We start from the raw sequence: 17628 nt of genomic DNA, 5'->3' as shown, positions 1-17628 counted from the left end.
TTCATTGCATTGCCTATATTTCTTAAAACTGAACAAGAAGAAAGCAAGAAGGGAGAAAGAAAAGAAAAAAAAATGGCAGAACCTGTTTACAAATCCTCATTACAGTTAAAAGTAAATGAGAAAACTTTACTCTATAGCATGCAAAGAAAACCATACACCACAAAAATAGTGCTAGTAAGAAAAAAATTCTTTACTTAGTTAACTTTCTCCCACCTGTTCCACTCCCAAAAGCATTTTTTGAACATTGATGACAAGAAGTAGGGCATATGCTCTACAGTCCCTTACAAGTCCAACACATTCTGAAAAAGTCCAGTATTCCAGGTTTTCTTGTTCTGTCATATTTCACATATATAATTATCACATTGTAAACCCACATTTTTATTGTTTTATTACGGTTAGTCTTTATGTCCCATATCCTGTCACTGCTTCATTTCCAACGTACTCTGAATTATTCTAGTCAACTCTTGTGCTTCATTCCTTCACTCCAACATTTTCCATTGAAACACTGGAAAAAGATTCACAGGTGCAGTCTTTCTGTGGTCTTTATTACTAGAAGAACAAGAAGCAGACTCTTTCTGTTTCACAGCTCACTTTTTGTTGGGCAACATTTTATATTTCCTTCTTAGCATGTACTTTATCACAAAATTATTTTGTCCCTTTAGGGAAGAATACTTTGAAGATGGCTGGGTACAGCAGTTTGAATCTCACACCTGTGTGTTGACATTCCCTGAATAGTGGAATAAATTTGCTTCTCTTCTGCCTGGTGTACAATGAGTAATCATTCTCAAAAAAACACTCTGTCGTCTCCCACTTTTAGTACTTTGTCCTTCTGCCACAGTTTTGTCAAAATCAACTTCTTTTGCTGGTAGGATTGCAACTTTAGTATTAAAGGTCTAAGTTGTTTTCTCATAGTCAGATTTGGAGCATACACACAGTGTGCCCTTTCAGCTAACAACAGCTGCTGTGGAATACCAGTCCAGCTGCTTATTTGTGCTTTCAGAAAATTAATGCAGTCTGTTCCTTCCAGCTTCTCTTATATAGCTGAAAATCTCAGGTTTTCCCTACATGCTCTGTCCTCTAACTCTATTATTTTTTTAAATGTCTCTTCCTGAGCAGTCTCGTATTTAGCCAGCCTTTTCTTCATTTCAGCCTCTGATTGTTGCAGCTTTATCACCTCACCTGAATATTTGTTTAAAGCTTCTTCCAAATGTTGCAGCCTTTTGTTGTTTGTGTTGATGTACTCCATCAGTGTTTCATTTTAACTAGGTCTGTGTGCAGTTCTTTTGTATCTTCCTGTAGGTTACTGTAATTCATGTCTGGAGGTTGCATTGCTTTTTGCTGAACAGTTGCAGAACTTTCCACAGTCAGTGTTTCTTCCTCACATTTTGCAGCTGATTTTTTCCAGGTCTTCAGTATTCTTTTTTCCTGGCATCCAGGCAGTACACTGACTAGCCAGTTACTGAAATATAAACACATGTCTACTGGCCTTCTCTGCCGAGTTTCTATTTTCATACTTGGAGAGCTAGAATTAAGCTGTTACTCAATTTGCAGTCATCATGGAAGTCATCCAGATCAGTCCCATCTTTGTCCCCTGACGTGTAACCCCTTAGTTAATTTGAACCGGTATAATAATTTTCTTAGCTGTTTTTTCTAACTTTTTCTAGTCAGGAGGAGGTATCTTAGGCATACTATTGATGCTCACAGGTCACTGAAGTGCTGTACGGACAGAACAGCATTTTGTAAGGTCTGATTATTAGGTTTTTGTGCACTTTTCCAAAGACAGAGTGGGTGAACAGGTCATTTCTCAGTGTCTCAAGTGGATGATTAGTTGCATTTTACAAATATAATAAAATGAAATTCCAACACAGGATTGTTGAAAATCCATATATTCAGTGCAATACATTCAGCCACATTTTATTTTATTTCTAAAAATAAAATAAATCCAGTTCCAACATCCTCCTCTTTCATGAGAGAGACTGAATATAGAGCATTTCCTTTTATAGTTTTTTGGGAAAAGTGCTTTCATCCTTGCAGATGTCTTCATATGTAGTTCTTGCTTCTAAACTTTCTGTGATCATGCTGCTATTATAAATACTGTTGCAGAGGGAGCTTATATACTGTGGGACAACCCAATTCTAACTAAGTGGCCTTTTTTGTCAGACTCATACTCATTTCCGTGGGGAATGTTCACAGGTAGTACTTGGTAAGCCCCATGTGTTCAACCCTTGGGAATCTTGTGTGCTATTGAACAATAGTCTGTTACCTTAAACTTTGTCATTTTTATGTATAAACTCATTATTTATCAATTTTATATGTTACGTCCAGACTGAATTTTGCAAAATGGTTTACAGACATTTTTTGTAGCCAACAAACATCTCTATGCTGTTTTAACAAATCACTTGCTGTTTGACCCTGTAACCAGGTGTTAGTTTCATGTTATTGCATCTTGATTATATTTTTTAGCTTTGAAAACACTCACCATAATGCTTGATGTTATGAAGATGTGAGTCTGCTTGTATGGATCTTGCACTTGATTGTGGTTCTGTCTATCAAAGCTTTATGGGGCCTGCTTGAACAGGGTTTTTTATTTATATTTTCATTTTCTGTTTGCAGATATTCAGACTTCACCTTTAAACTTCCAGAACAACAAAACAGCCTCCCTAATTGTTTAACAGAGCCTGTTGGGGGGGGGGGTGTTAACTGGTGGGTTTTGTTAACCTAGTATCACTTTTGCTTGCTTGTTGCAAGCTTCCTCCAATCTAGTGTTAACTTATTAAACATGCAGTTGTCATTGTGCAGAACTATTAAACGTATATAGGGGGGTTCAAAATACTGCACTGAAGGGAGTTAGTAGTAATGTTATTTTAAGCTGAAGTAGGGAAGGTAAAACAATACTAAAGAAGTAAAAATTATAAGGATACACTATAAAGTCATAATAAAATTTTAATTGGACTCGAACAGAAATTTGACTGTGTGAGAGTCTCTAGCAGAATTCCAGAGAAGTGCCCAAGCAAATTGCATGGAAGATATAATAATAATGTAGGAGTAAAAATGATAAGAACACACATAGATTAAACCTGACTAGCAGAATTCTGGAGAATTCTGGTCTTACTATCAGTACAGTATTTATAGTAGCAACATGATCTTAGAAAGTTTAGATGCAAGAATAGGATCTGAAGAGGCCTAGAAGGATGAAAGTGTTTATCCCAGTAAAGTGTATAAAAGGAATGATCTGTAGTCAGTTTCTCTCTTGAAGGAGAATTTGGAACAGGATTTGTTTTGTTTTTAGAAATAAAATAATTTAGTTAAGGGATTGTTATAAATACTTGGACTGTTGACAGTCCTGTATCAGAATTTCTGTTTGTGCTGACGAACACTCCAGGCACTCTGGATTGGAGATACTGGAGTCCGCACCCACGGGTGACCTTTGATTGTCAAAATATGGAAAATGGTTCATACTTTTCCCAAAGGTCACTCTTCTTGCTTTTACAATGTTTCTTTGCCCATCATTTCTGTAAGCGTGACTTGGTCCCCCACCCCAAACCATTATCAAGCATTATACGTTAGATTCAGCCTCCAATTTGTTGGTTCCTTTGAATCCATTGTTCTTGAGTTTGGATTTGTAAGGTCATTCTCCTGGCATATCTGGTCACTGATTTCACTTCTGTTCATTAGATTTCTACACAAAATGTCATGAAGTAAGATGCAGCAGTTATTGTTATCAGATGGTCATTAACCTTTGATTAATTTTAATCAAATTTAATTAATTTTTTAAATTTACTTAAGTGATTTGATTAATCACATTTGAGACTTCAGTTCTGGCTGCAAGATAGCATGTCGCTCTCATGCCTGTCACACCTGCCCTGTATCCCTCCTTTTGCTTTGCCTGTGCCATGAACAGCATTGCCAGATTCCATGAGCTTTTAAGCAAGTTCTTCACGCTGAGTCTTTATGACCTTTCATTAAATATTTATTTTGCCACCAGTATGGTCTGATAAGAGATGAACTGTAAAACAGTATCGGTATCCATAGTAGGGCAAGGGGATAGCAAAATGGTTGGAGCTGAAAAAGTGCTAGAAAGCTTTCCTAGTACCTGAAGGCACAAATCTTCTATGTCCTGCAAACAGAGCTTGCATCTCATAGATGCATCAGCTTGGTGAACATGTCGTGTTAAGTTTTATCAGCAGTCTGACACTGTTGCAGAATTTCTGAAGTACCATTTTTCTTCTCTGTCTTCCAGGCTAGCAGCAGTAGCCCTTCTCTTCCTGGACCAGGAAGATGCCTTTTGGTGTTTAGTGACGATTGTGGAGATTTTCATGCCACGTGACTATTATACCAAAACATTACTTGGATCACAGGTAAGTATTATACCCTGTTCAAGGGCATTAACATACCTGGAATGTAACATTATGCAAGTGACAAGATTTTAATCAGCACAAGCATTGTGTGGAACTCATAACTGCAACATGACCAACTAGTAATGTAAACAATAAGAAAAAGGCACAAGTGCTCAAAACACTTATTAATGAATTTAGCACTATGTTGGTGCTTAATCACAAACAAATGCTAAAACAGATGCAGAAACATTTACAAATACTTCATTCTGCAAAGTAGTTTTGTCTTAATTGCATGTTTTTACATGCAGGTTTTAAGCATCACTAAGGCAATATTTTGCATTAAAAGTTTTAGTTTGCCACTTAATTTTTCTTCAAAACTCAGTGTACCCCTATGTTTTATGGCTGTCTACATGTTTGAACCTTTATAGCTGAGTTGTTTTCAGTGTTGTAATGAATACAATACACACGAAGATTCTGTCTGAAGTTTTGAATGATTTTACTTGTGTTAGCAGATTATGTCTTGTCTAATACTCATGTTACATTCACAGTGCTGTGGTTCGTAAAATATGTTACAAAATATATTTACCAGTAACTGGGAAAATGTTTATATTTGTATGATTTTATATTGGCATTGCTCATATTAGAGTATAGGGATTAATTGTGCTGCCTACTACAGTAATTTCGTGAATTAGTCCTCAATCTCTTTACTTGTACATACTGTATATTTCAGTTTTGTTACTGTAATTTCTATTATACTAAATCTTTATAGTGTGAAATAAGAGTATAAAGGATAAGCCCAGATAAAATCACATCAACTAGCAGATCAAGGAGACTCTCTCTGCCATGTCTGATCTTAAGGTTTTCAGCTGTCCCTATTCCATTTCCACTTTGTGTGGTAGCTCTGAAAAGACTCAAGGGCTGCCCTTATTTTAGAGTGAGGGAAGACTTTCATGAGACACTATCTGTGGCTTATACAGTGTGATACTATGCAGCTCACTATAATTTTAACTGCACTGCCAATCTGGCCAGGGCCACAGGCTCAGACTCGTGCCACTATCAAATGGCATGCCTGAAGTCCTTCTCTCAGAATTAGCCTTCACCTAGCTAATGCAGGACCTGGTTGATTATCTTTTGAGTAGGAAAACCATCTTCTGTAATCTGTGGAAAGATGTTATGACCCCCCCTTCCTCCCCCTGTGTTTTCCTTTTCTAGACCTGGCCAACTACAAGTGGAAGAGGCCAACTGGGTGCTTGAGAGAGGCTGTCATTTGTCACATGATATTGGCCTCTTCTGTGATAACCAAGTTGCTAAAGATGACCCTGCTGGCTGCTTCTGTCCCAGTCCAGATTCTGGTGTGGGATTTCTTTTCGATGACAGTTCCTTCAGTTCTCCCCAGTCTGAAGATCCAGTCAAAAGAAATCCGTGTATTCTTGGCTTAGTCTGTCTAGGCTGTATTTTGGAGCTCAATGGTCCTTCCTCAAGAAGATATCTGCTGGCAAATTAGTCTGTGCCAGCAGAGTTGTTTAACACCTGTATTGAATATCAAACATTTGTTTATGTACACTAAAACAAGTCATGTTAACATGTTCACAGTTACAAGCATTATTTTATCTCTGTTACAATATTCACTGCTTAAAATACAGTTGGTTTAGACTTTGGTTTCCATTTTCTAACTTAGCAAGGCCTTACTGTGTCTAGAAAGTTCAGATCCTGTATCCAAACTCAAAAACTAATTTTCTTAGTTAATATAGGCAAAGATAAAGAAATCAGGGATCCTAATCTAAAGACTAGCACTGGCAGAGTTTTTAGTAGAACCTGGAACAGAAGCTGCTGTTAAAAAATGAATAATTAGTAGAGCATACAAAATAGTACATAATATAAGAATCAATCAGAGGAGGTTAGAAAGGATTCAGAATAGAGATTGAATAAACAATTCACAAAGAAACAATGGAGATGTGTGTTCATCTCCCAAGTTGCAACAAAGTCTAAAAGATGTTGGATCTTTGCTTGGAAGTGTTTACATGGGTATTTGTATACCCCAAGTAGACTCCAGAGAATCTTTCCACAGGTAAATAGCAAATGTTAAGAGGTGTGATGGGAAAGAAAGTGGTAGCTGGGAACATGTTTTCTTTGAGTGTAATTAGTTGGCAGACTTTAAAGATTCCCTGCAGATTGCTCTGTCAGAGATACTGGATGAGCAAATTGGTGTAACTGAGGAAATTATGTTGACTGCCAAAAAAGCAGTTACAAGAAAATGGAAATCAAGGTAAACTGGGAAAAGCCAAAAGACACCAACAACTAGAAGTAGTGAATATAGTAAAAAATATGAAACAACTGGAATTGGGATCTTTAGAAAAGGGTAGGAGAAAAATGGGAATTGTGGAAACAGAAATGCCGAGGAGGAATGAGGTTTAAAAGAAGGCAAGATTTGAATGAACTATGTAATGTTTGATGGACAATGACTAGACAGATAAGTGATATATAATGTTGCAACTATAATTATGTCAATATGGTTGTGATTCATAATATTTGCAAATAAAATTGTCAGTATGATTTTTCTTGTATATAAATGTATAATTGCCAGTGTCATATGTGATAATTTAATAAAGATGTTTCTTGTTTAAAAAAAGTTAATAGTAATTTCCTTAGTTATACCCATTTGCTTACCTAATATTTCTGACAGAGTACTTCCAAAACATATGTTCCCATTTACCTCTTTCTCCCACATCACACCTCCAGCAGTTCTTTGGAGTATGCTTGCGGTATAAAAATACTTATGCAGACATTTCCAAGCAAAAATCCTAAATCTCCTGGTCCATGTTTGGGAGCAATACACGTCCTCCCACTGTTTTCTTGTAAATTGATTATCCAACCTCCCTTCCCAATCTTTTCTAACCTTCTCTGATTGATTCCTATAGCTATCGTGCAATATTTTACATGTCCTCCTAACTAACCCTTTTTTTAATAGCGGATTCTGTTCTAGATTAAACTAATAACTCTACCAGAGCAGGTCTTTTACTTAAGAGTCCCCTATCTCTCTTTCTTTGTGTATATTCTTATATCAATCCCTGATAGGAAGGCAGTCTATAGTCTGCAATTCAAATGTCTTCTTTGCTTCTTCCCATTCTATTACATTTTCTTCTTTTATTTGCTCCAAATACCTTAGTTCCTTTGCCAGTCTTCTCCACTAAATTTCACCCCCCCTTGCCTATTGTTTGTACCCCATAAATGCATTCATTCCTTTTGGCAGAAATTCCTTTCTCCATTCTTGTGTTGGCTTAGTTCTTAGAATAATTGCTTCTGCTTTATGAATATAGTATTCTGTATGACTCCTTAAGGATCTGCATCAAAAATCCTAATCTCTTCTTGTTACTTGAATTTCCCCTTTGCTTCATCATCATCCCTTTCTACTTTGAATTACAGCTTTCTTTTTGTTAGTATACAAGCTTTAACTGTGTAGCTCTAAATTATCCCTTTGTCAGGTAATCCTAAACCACCTTGTTCTATTGGACTCTGCATCCCATTTTACCATTGCTCCCTCTCCCTCCCTGATAGTCTTTCAACTCTTTAACTATTGTCTACTACTACTCGTTAAAAATATGCCTGATTTGTATAGAAAACTAAAGGGACAAAAACATTTTCACTGCTTGTACCTTGCTATCCATATCCATAAATAAGAGTTTCCAGTTCCTCAGTTTTTGTATTAACTTCTATCAAGTCGCTTCCCACATATCCTTAGCTGCCGTAACAGAAGCCATTTTAACCCATACTCTTAAATGCTTCATTTTATCATGTCCCCATCAATATGGGTATTGCTGAACCAATTTATGTGTAGGTACATAGTTTATAGCTGTAGCCTTTGTTTTGTCTTCATTAATTTTATATCCTGAAAAGACTTAAAACTGTTTCAGAATGTTCCACCACACTGAGGTATCCTTTTCAGATGTTATCAGGTACATCTGTAAATAAAGTCAACTTTTCTTCATTACCACACCGATTATATCTTTGATTCTTTTCATTCCCTTATCTTTGCCAGCGGCTCGAAGTGTAATGCAGATAACAAAGGGGAAAGAGGATACCGTTCTGGTTCCTCTGTTCAAAAACAACTTATCCAAGGGTTACCCCCACCCTGTAATTTTTGCCGTCAATCTCTCATATGTCCCTAATTAGAGTTATTGTGTTAGGGAATGCAGATAATCATTGCCCTAATCATAAAATCCCAGCTTACTCTGTTGATGCTTTCTCTGCATCAAGACCCACCAACAGCAGCATTATTTTCTTAATTCTGCTTCCCTCTGGATCATCATTGTTCATCAATGCTGTCAATTGCCTCCCCTCCACAAAACTGCATTCACATTTTCATTAATTCCTGTGTAAAGGTGAAAGGCCATTCAGAATGCAGACTTCTCAGTGAATGTATATACTCAGGGACCCCAGCAGGTATCAAGTTGTTTTTTTGAATATCTGTAAAGAAGAAGACTGAATATGTAAAGGAACTCTATTCCAAAGTCAAACCAATGACTGCAGTAATAGTTTGCTTTAAAGACTGTTCTTGACTCCTTAATTCTGTAAGTAAAATATGCACCTCTGGTTAATATGCTTATAATCGACAGTTAGCTGTTTAGTAGAGGTTAATATTCTTCGTTCCAGATCCCTCTGTAAACTAAACAAAGTTTATCCATCCGATATCTGTAAACTGAATGAAAAGAGGCCTAGACTTTCCAGTCTATATGGGTATGATTTAGCTCTACAAGTAACATGTCTTGTAACTTTTCGTTGAATACCTTCTAAAGCCATGGAATCACCTTTTTTGTAGGTGTAAAACAACATGTACTCAATGGTGGGTCGAACGTATGTTATGAGCAACCTCAAAAGACAGTCGTCATTTCTTGTTGTAAAGTTCTTATAAGTTAAGCCAATAACTTTTAATGCCTTAACTTCAACTTTTAAGGCATTAGTCCTATACTTAAAATTAATACATATAATAGTGCTAAAGCCTTACATCAGTGATAGTGAACCTATGACTTACGTGTCAAAGGTGACACATGACAACGTTTTGGGTGACGCACTGGAGTTCAACAACACCCAAGTTACCAAAGAATCTGAATGAACAAAAATATGAGAAATGTGACTCTGCATTTATTTATTAAAACTCAGCAACAAAAAGTCATTAATTGATAATCAAACCAAATGCAATGTCTTCCTTTTTTTCAGTTGAATTCCAAATTACTCTTAAAAGTAGGGTAATTTATTGGTGCACTATTTTAAGTCCAGCAATCAGTGTGCATATCGATGTTCTTTGTTTCACTGTTGCAGTAATCACATTTGGGTTATCCCTGCCAGGGTAGCCCTCGGCTGGCCCGAATACCAGAGACTTAGTATTTCTGCGTCAGTAGCTGTCGCTTGAGGACTGATGTCAGGTCATCTGTAGTATAAAGTAAGGCAGCCAACGCCATTACATCAGTCTTTCTTGTCATGGAGCCTGAAGCAGTTCGCGCGAGTGCCGGTCAGCCGCTACCTGAGTTTTCGTCTACCGAATTGAAGTTTTCTAAAGCTAAGTACCCTGTTGGGGATCCTTTTTTCTTGCACTAACTGATGTTAGAAAAAGTTAATAATTGTCTCAACTGTGGAAAGCAAATACCACTCCGAGACTTTCACTCTTACTGCATCACTTGTTTAGGCCCAGACCGCGATGTCCCCCGTTGTCACTTCTGTGCTTTGTTCAACGCCAGAACTATCCGTCGTCGGGCCCTTATTTTAGCCAGATATTTTTGCTTACAATCCATTCTGATATGGCTTCGGTAAGCCATCCGACAGCAGATCTTCCAAAAAAAACATAAAGATAAAGTCAGAGACAGACCGCACAGGCCCAAACATACCGACGACACTTTCGTTAAGCTAGTAGTCAGTTCTCCGGTACTTAGTGAGGCACTTTCACAACCCGATGCCCGCTTCTGTTGCTTTGCAAGCCACTACCGAGACCCTTTCGGATTCCAGTATGCCAAAAAACTCTTCTTCGACTAAGGATCCTGTGGTCATCTCTACCTTGTATTCATCCGGAGCTGCTGCGCAGGCATCGGCTTCTGAGAAAGTCATTTGCACTACCGAATCTCAACACAAACAGTCATCTTCTTTCATGACTGCTATTCTTTCATAAATGACCGAGTTTCTTAGGCCCAGGGTACGAACCACACCCAAGAAACTGACTACTCACTCTAAGGCTCCTGCTACCTTGCCTCAGTCTCAAATGTTTAAAATGGCGGAAGACCTTATCATGCAGATCAGGGGAAGCCAAGCTACCCCCCCCCCAAAAGGAAAAGACATCTGTCCCTTGTAGTTCTGTTTGAGCAAGAGTCAGATGAACCTGATGCATCTGAATATGAAGACATGCAACCCCTCTCAACTTATGAGGGTTCCATTCCTTCAGGCTCTTCCCCCAGAGGATTTTTCCTTTGGGGAAACCCTGCATACCTTAAGGACGCATTTCCAATGGGAGAGTCAGGAGTACCCTCAGTCTAAAAAGAGACTCCGGGAATTCTTAGATCTTCCACAACACAGACCCTTGGCCACCCCCCCCAGTCCTGAATGTTGTGGAGGATGTTTTCCCGGAATCCAGCTTGACTCCTGATGCCCTTCAGCTCCCAGAAAACCAGACAAGTACTACAGAGTCCCTGACTCTCACAAATATCTTTTTAAAAATCCTACAGCTGACCCTGAGGTCATTTCTCAAGGGCCAAAAGGGATTAAAGCAACCTCTGCTAAGAATCCCACCCCCTAAGACAGGGATTCCCGAGTAATGGACAAATGGGGTAAAAAAGTATACACCTCTGTTACTCTTGTTATCAGGCCATTAAATTGTCAGTTCCATATGTTGAAATTTCAGCAACATACCTTGGAACTCCTTAAACAAAATATGTCATCCTTTCCTGCTTGGGCAGTATCTAAAGATTTACAAGAGTTAATGCATTCTGCAAGTCAAGTAACTAAACACACCTTGCACTGTTGTTTTGATGCAGTAGAAGCTTCTTGCAGGCAGCAGTCACTGGATCTGTTATTAGAAGGCATGCATGGTTTAAGGAACAGCTCCTGCCAGACCATGTTAAATCTAAATTGTTGGATGCCCCCTTGCACAAAGATAACTTATTTTGCACTAAGGCAGAAGATATCTTAAAAAAGATGGAAGAAAAAGGAAAGTCCATGCAAACAGTTAAGGATTTCTTGCAGGTCCAGCCCCCTAGGTTCAGCAGGCATTGTCCCTCCAAACACTGGTCCTTTCCTGCACCGAGTAAACCAGCCCAGCATGGGCCCCATGGAAACAGACACCCACCCCCCCAGACAGCAGCCACAGGGAATGCAGAGATCTAGTCACCGTAGATCTAAAAGAGGCCTACCTCCACATTCCTATCAGGGAATCATGCAGGAAATATCTCCGCTTCAGGACAGTATCTCAACACTTTCAGTTCTCAGCACTTCCCTTTGGCTTATCTACTGCTCCCAGAGTTTTCACAAAATGTCTCGCTCTGGCCATTGCCTTTTGCAGGCCAAGAAATATTCAGGTTTACCCATACTTAGATGACTGCCTTATTCAGGCAGACAGCCAGGAAAAGCTGCTCAAGCACCTGGCCTTTGTAAAGAACCTCCTAACCTCTCTAGGGTACACAATCAATGAAAAGAAATCCAAGTAGGTGCAAAACCAAAGGATAATCTTCCTGGGAGCAAGTCTGGACACAGAATCCCAGATGGCATACCTTACACCAGAGAAACAAATTTTCCTGACGACCTACTTCTCTCAAGTAGCCACCAGGCCCCAGCTATCTGCAAGGAAGATCCTGCAAGTTCTGGGGTTCATGGCATCTTGCATACTACTCACCCCATATGCCAAACTGCATATGGGGAACCTTCAGTAGTACCTAAAGAGCCTTTGGTGTCAACACTCTCAAGACTTGGAAACTCTTCTACCCATAATTCCTTGCCTCAGAAAAGATTTCCTTTGGTGGGCAACAGCATGCTCCCTCAACAAGGGACTGCCTTTCTCCCCACTTCGTCCCACCCAGACCCTCACCACAGACTATGCTTGGGGTCCACACCTGGATGGCAGGTGCATACAGGGCCAGTGGAGCTCACTGCAAATCCCTCTGCACATCAGTCAAAAAGAGATGATGGCTGTGCAGCACACCTTGATAGCTTTCAATCCCCTTCTCTCTATAGGGGTCTCCTGATCAAAACAGACAACACCACTGTGATGAGGCTGGCCATGACCCTTTGGCACACAGCCTCTGCCATGCAACTACACCTGTTAGCATAATTCCTACCAGGCGCTCTCAATTCTCTGGCAGACCAATTATGCAGAAATCTTCTGGACCCACACGAGTGGCAACTCAGCAGAAGTACCTTCACCCTAATAACTCATAATTGGGGAAATCCTACGGTCGACCTCTTTGCCTCCCACACCAACCATCAGCTCAGCAAATTCTGCACCAGGGAGCATCACTGCATGTCTTGGAAAGTGGATGCCCTGTCCTTCCTCTGGGCCAATATATCGGTCTGTGCCTTAACTCCCCTACCTCTCATCCCCAGGGTAGTGCTCAAAATAAGGGAGGAAAAACCAAGGACTATTCTTATAGCTCCAGACTGGCGCAGGCAACACTGGTACCCTTTGCTGTGCAGCCTGTCCCCGCTGCCTCCATGGCATCTTCCTCAGATTCCAAACCACCTGATCCAGAGGGAGGGGGAATGCATGCATTCCCAATTGCAGACACTCAGTTTGGCAGCTTTTCTTATTCCCTAACCCCGAACCAATCTATCAACCTCAGTAAACAGGTACTGGATGTCATCTGTGAGGCCAGCCACCCTAGCACTAGAAAGTCTTATACTAATAAATGGAAAAGGTTCTGCACCTAGATCCAGGCTAAGAGAGCCAATACGACACAGATCTCCCTCTCATCCAGGATTACTTAGCTAACCTACTACACAGTGGCCTCTCTTTTCTCCTCTATAAAAATTCATGCCTCGGCTATTTCTGCTAAATTTTCACACTGAGCAGCCCCTTTTCTCACACCCTTTGATCAAACAGTTCCTAAGATGGGCTAGTAACTTGAGGCCACCCAGAAGGGCACCAACACCAGATTGGGACCTTAAGTTTGTATTGGAAAAGCTCACCCTGCCCACTTTCGAACCAGCTTCTTCTGCAGAGCTAAAATTTCTCTCCTGGAAGACAGCATTCCTTCTGGTCATCACTTCAACCAGAAGAGTCTCTGAGCTGCGAGCACTCATGGCTGTGGAACCCTTCATCATCTTCCATGCAGACAGGGTATCCCTCAGAGCTAACCCATCCTTCATGCAAAAGGTTGTGTCCAGTGTCTCTCTCATCCAATCCATTCATTTGCCCACCTTTTTCCCTAATCCCAAGAATAAGGGGGGAAAGGATTCTTCACTCTCTAGATGTGCACAGACAACACTGATTCTATCTAGACAGGACTAAATCCTTCAGAAAGTCTGACCAATTGCTTGTTAGCTTTGCTACACGGGCAGAAGGCAAAGCTATCTCCAAACAAACCATTTCCAAATGGACAGCACACTGCATACATTTCTGCTACAAACAGCATGGAAAGCCCCCCCCCCCAAGTGGGTCAGGACACACTCCACCAGAACAGCCTCCACCTCTCCAGCTTTCCTCAGAGGGGTCCCCACCAGGGACATCCTGGAGGCTGCCACCTGGGCATCTGTTCACACTTTTACCAATCATTGCCACCTGCCCCTCTCCTCCAATTTCAGGGCAGGGTTTGCCTCTGCAGTTTTCCTTGACATCCTAGCCATCCCCAAGTTTCCTTGACTGCCTCCACCCATTTCCTCAGCTTTGGGAATCAACCCAAATATGATGACTGCAACAGTGAAACACGAAGAACATAGTACAGTTGTGTACACTTACCATAAATGTAGATGTTCGAGTGTATTCACTGTTGCAGTCCTGGTTTTCCTCCCTCCATCCCTCTTTCTTCTCTTTCTCCTTTTATTACCATTCTTCCTTATTGTTCTTTCCTTACAAGGGATATATTGGTATTTATTTTCCACTGGTGGGGTTCTTCCACCAGCGCCTAGCCTCCTACTTGGGGGCTCCTGACAGGTTAGGGCAAGAAAAACTGATGTAATGGCGTTGTCTGCCTTACTTTATACTACTGACGACCTGATGTCAGTCCTGTAGCGACAGCAAGCAACGCAGAAATGCTAAATCTCTGGTATTCGGGCCGGCCAAGGTCTACCCTGGCAGGGATGACCCAAAAGTGATGACTGCAACAGTGAATACATACGAACATCTACATTTATGGTAAGTGTACACAACTGTACTTTTTCTCTATTGTAAGTCACTGATTTTTCTTTTACTTTTATAATACACAGCAGCACACATGACTAGACTGTATTTATTTTTAAATAAATGAATTTACAAAGAATTGTTTTGCTTTTGTTCGGGGGGGGGGGGGCACGCCAGCAGTCAAGGTGTGCATTTTCTGAATTTTTGACACGCTCAGCCCAAAAGGTTTGCCATCACTGCCTTATATTCTGTCAACTTATGTAACTGATGGGGACCTAAGTTTATTTATATTCAGACATTGGTTTCCCAAAGTGCAAAGTAGCACATGTATCCTTAGTAATATTTATTCCAGTTTAGCCTAGCCATTCAGTCACCAAACACGTGTTGAGTGATCAATATCCTCTGTCAGTGTAATCTAGTTTAATATCATCTGTTTACGTGGACAGCCAAGCATTAGATATCTTGGGAATAAATGAAAGTACCAGATTGAACAATACTGGACATAGAACTGAGCCTTGGGGGGGGACACCTTTGTTCACTTCAAGCCAGGTAGATGTAAAATTTCCTATCCTTACTCTCTGCACTCTACCATGAAGCTAGTTAGCCACCCAGCAAACAATGTATGGATTAAGTTTGTGTTTTGAACATGGCATCAATGAAAGCAGAATGAGGGATACTTTCAAAAGCCTTAGACAGATCTAAGTAGACCACCAGTTACAGATATGCCCATATCTAAGGCAATTGTCACAGGATCATAAAGTGCAATTAAATTAGTGAACTTATAACTTTTTTGTCAAACTATGTTGAGTGAGGTTCATTAAACATTCCTGAAAGTCTTGATTAAAAAAGAAAGCAAACACCTCTCAAAACTCTTCCCCACCAGTGAAGTAAGACCGATAGGTCTATAATTACTTGTATTGTCCTTTGCAACCCCCCCTTATGAATTGTAATTATTTCTCCATGTTTTCAACTTTCAGGATCATTGCCAGAATACAAAGGGCTATTAAAATTGAGTGATAGTAGCCAAAATATGTTTACTGCAGTATGCCCTGAAAATGCCTGGAATGTTATCAGGTCCCATACCACTGCTCAAAGATACTCTCACAAGGGTCAAACTGAAAAATGGGCACATACAAGTGTCTTCCATTAAAATTCTAACCAAATTATCATCAGTGTAGCATCTTCCAAGCTAATGAGCCAAAAAGTGCTCATTGATCAAGTTTGCCAATAATTCTCCAATGTTCAGCACTTCACCTCAAGCAGAAAGTGGTCCAAAAGATGTAACCTTATTACTGATGTATCTAGTGTAAGAATAAAGTTTCTTTGGACAAGAGTTGCTAACTAAATTATCTTCAAATTTAGTTTTTGCTAATCTCAGAGGTATTTAACCTTCTGGAGACTAAGTTAGAGGCCCATTTTAAACCATTTTTTCTTAAACCTCTTCCAGAGCATAAATTTCTTCATCTCTCTTCTCAGATGTTTAGTAGGACCAATATTCCAACATGGAGGTGCAGCCCTCAGTAAACTGTTATTGTTTTCTTACATTCAGAAAAAAGAATTCTGTCATTGTGCTAAAAGCTTTTGTACTCTGAAGGTATCAAATAACAGCTTAACAGCAGTCTTTCTAAACTCATACATATTATCCGGATGCTCGCTTATTTTTTCTTTAGCCCTCCGCAGTTGCACCACTTCTTCTGAGAGGTCATTCTTTTTCTGTGTGATACCTCTTATTCCGCAATACTTTAGCCGTTGTCAGCCCTTCTAAATAATTCTTGTTAGTTCTTAACCATATCTGTCTTTATTTTATTTCTACCCTATTTTTAAACTCATTTTCATTTTGTCTCGCTCACTAGCTGTAACTTCTGAAGAAATTTCTAACTTCTTTAACTCTTGAATAATTTCCACTACCCATTCCTTGAATTCCTCTCTTTTTAACAGGTTGTGGGGAAGTGCCATTGTATCATTTGTGCTTCATTGCTCTGCATTTTTATATTAATTGTTATTCACTCATGATCTGAAATAGTTGTGTGTCAAAGCTTTCAATTAAATACATATGTTGTTGTGAAATATAATTTCTGTCTAGTCCTTTGTCCCTGTTCTGCTGAATATCCACCCTGAAGTCATTTCCTTATCAAATTCACATGCTCACTTCTTTCCAAATGAATCTTCTGTAGCAGTGTTATTTGCACTCTGCATTTCTTAATGTAATTCACTACCATTTTGTCTATATCTGTGAGGCCATTCACCTTCCAAAATAATATGTTTAATGTAGCAGTTATGTATTCTCACCTATTATATGACAGCGTTTTAAATATCTATTACTGCTTTTGTGTTAGATGCACCCACTGATGTTTAGCAGGTTGATCCTTTATACAGCTGTTTCTTGCCATCTCCATTTGACCCTGTCACATTTTACAAGACTTTTTGTTTTAATTAAAACCCTGAAAAACACACACAGAACCTATTAACTTAAGATAAACACACAAAACTATGTACATGTTCAAATAACAAAGTTTAACCCTCCTGATAGAAACAATTGTCCCAAATCAACAAGTATATACATAGGCATTAGTTAACTTAAAATTAAAGTTATCCATGTTAAATCTCATGTTACAGCCTGCGCTTCTGCTTACAGTAATTGCTGTCTGTTCTTGTCTTGCCTTTATTCCCCTCCCAGATGTAAAAAAACAATGTATATGTTTTCAGAACACATTAACTTTTAGCCTCAAGAAAAAGTACACTGGCTATCTTTAAATAAAACTAAATTCTGTATTGTTCTAGTAAATGTATTAAAAGTATTTATTTACCAGAAAAGCTGCCATCTCTTATTCACTTCCAGCAATTTTAAACTTTATTTTTTACTGAGCAGCTTGTCCTTTTACCTTTTAAATTAAAACTTCACTAGTAATATGGAAATTTATTTGCTGAAGGAAAACCCTTCATAACATTGTGGTCTCTCATTTAAAAAAAATAAAATAAAAA

At 39.3% G+C, this 17628-nt stretch overlaps 1 protein-coding gene across 1 annotated transcript in view; it reads left to right on the top strand.

Moving 5' to 3' along the window:
* Positions 1 to 17628, top strand: part of LOC122806149 (TBC1 domain family member 2B-like) — a 192582-nt gene that overhangs the window by 30529 nt on the left and 144425 nt on the right. The window contains exon 2 of the mRNA XM_044076386.1: positions 4241 to 4358. Within this exon, the coding sequence (XP_043932321.1) occupies positions 4241 to 4358 (118 nt within the window). The remainder of the gene's footprint in view (positions 1 to 4240; positions 4359 to 17628) is intronic.

Source organism: Protopterus annectens, chromosome 7.part0 (assembly GCF_019279795.1).
Source record: "Protopterus annectens isolate FY-2018-M chromosome 7.part0, PAN1.0, whole genome shotgun sequence".
NCBI classification, from domain to species: domain Eukaryota; kingdom Metazoa; phylum Chordata; order Ceratodontiformes; family Protopteridae; genus Protopterus; species Protopterus annectens.
Note: the sequence above shows the minus strand (reverse complement) of the source record. Positions and strands in the feature narration are given on the sequence as shown.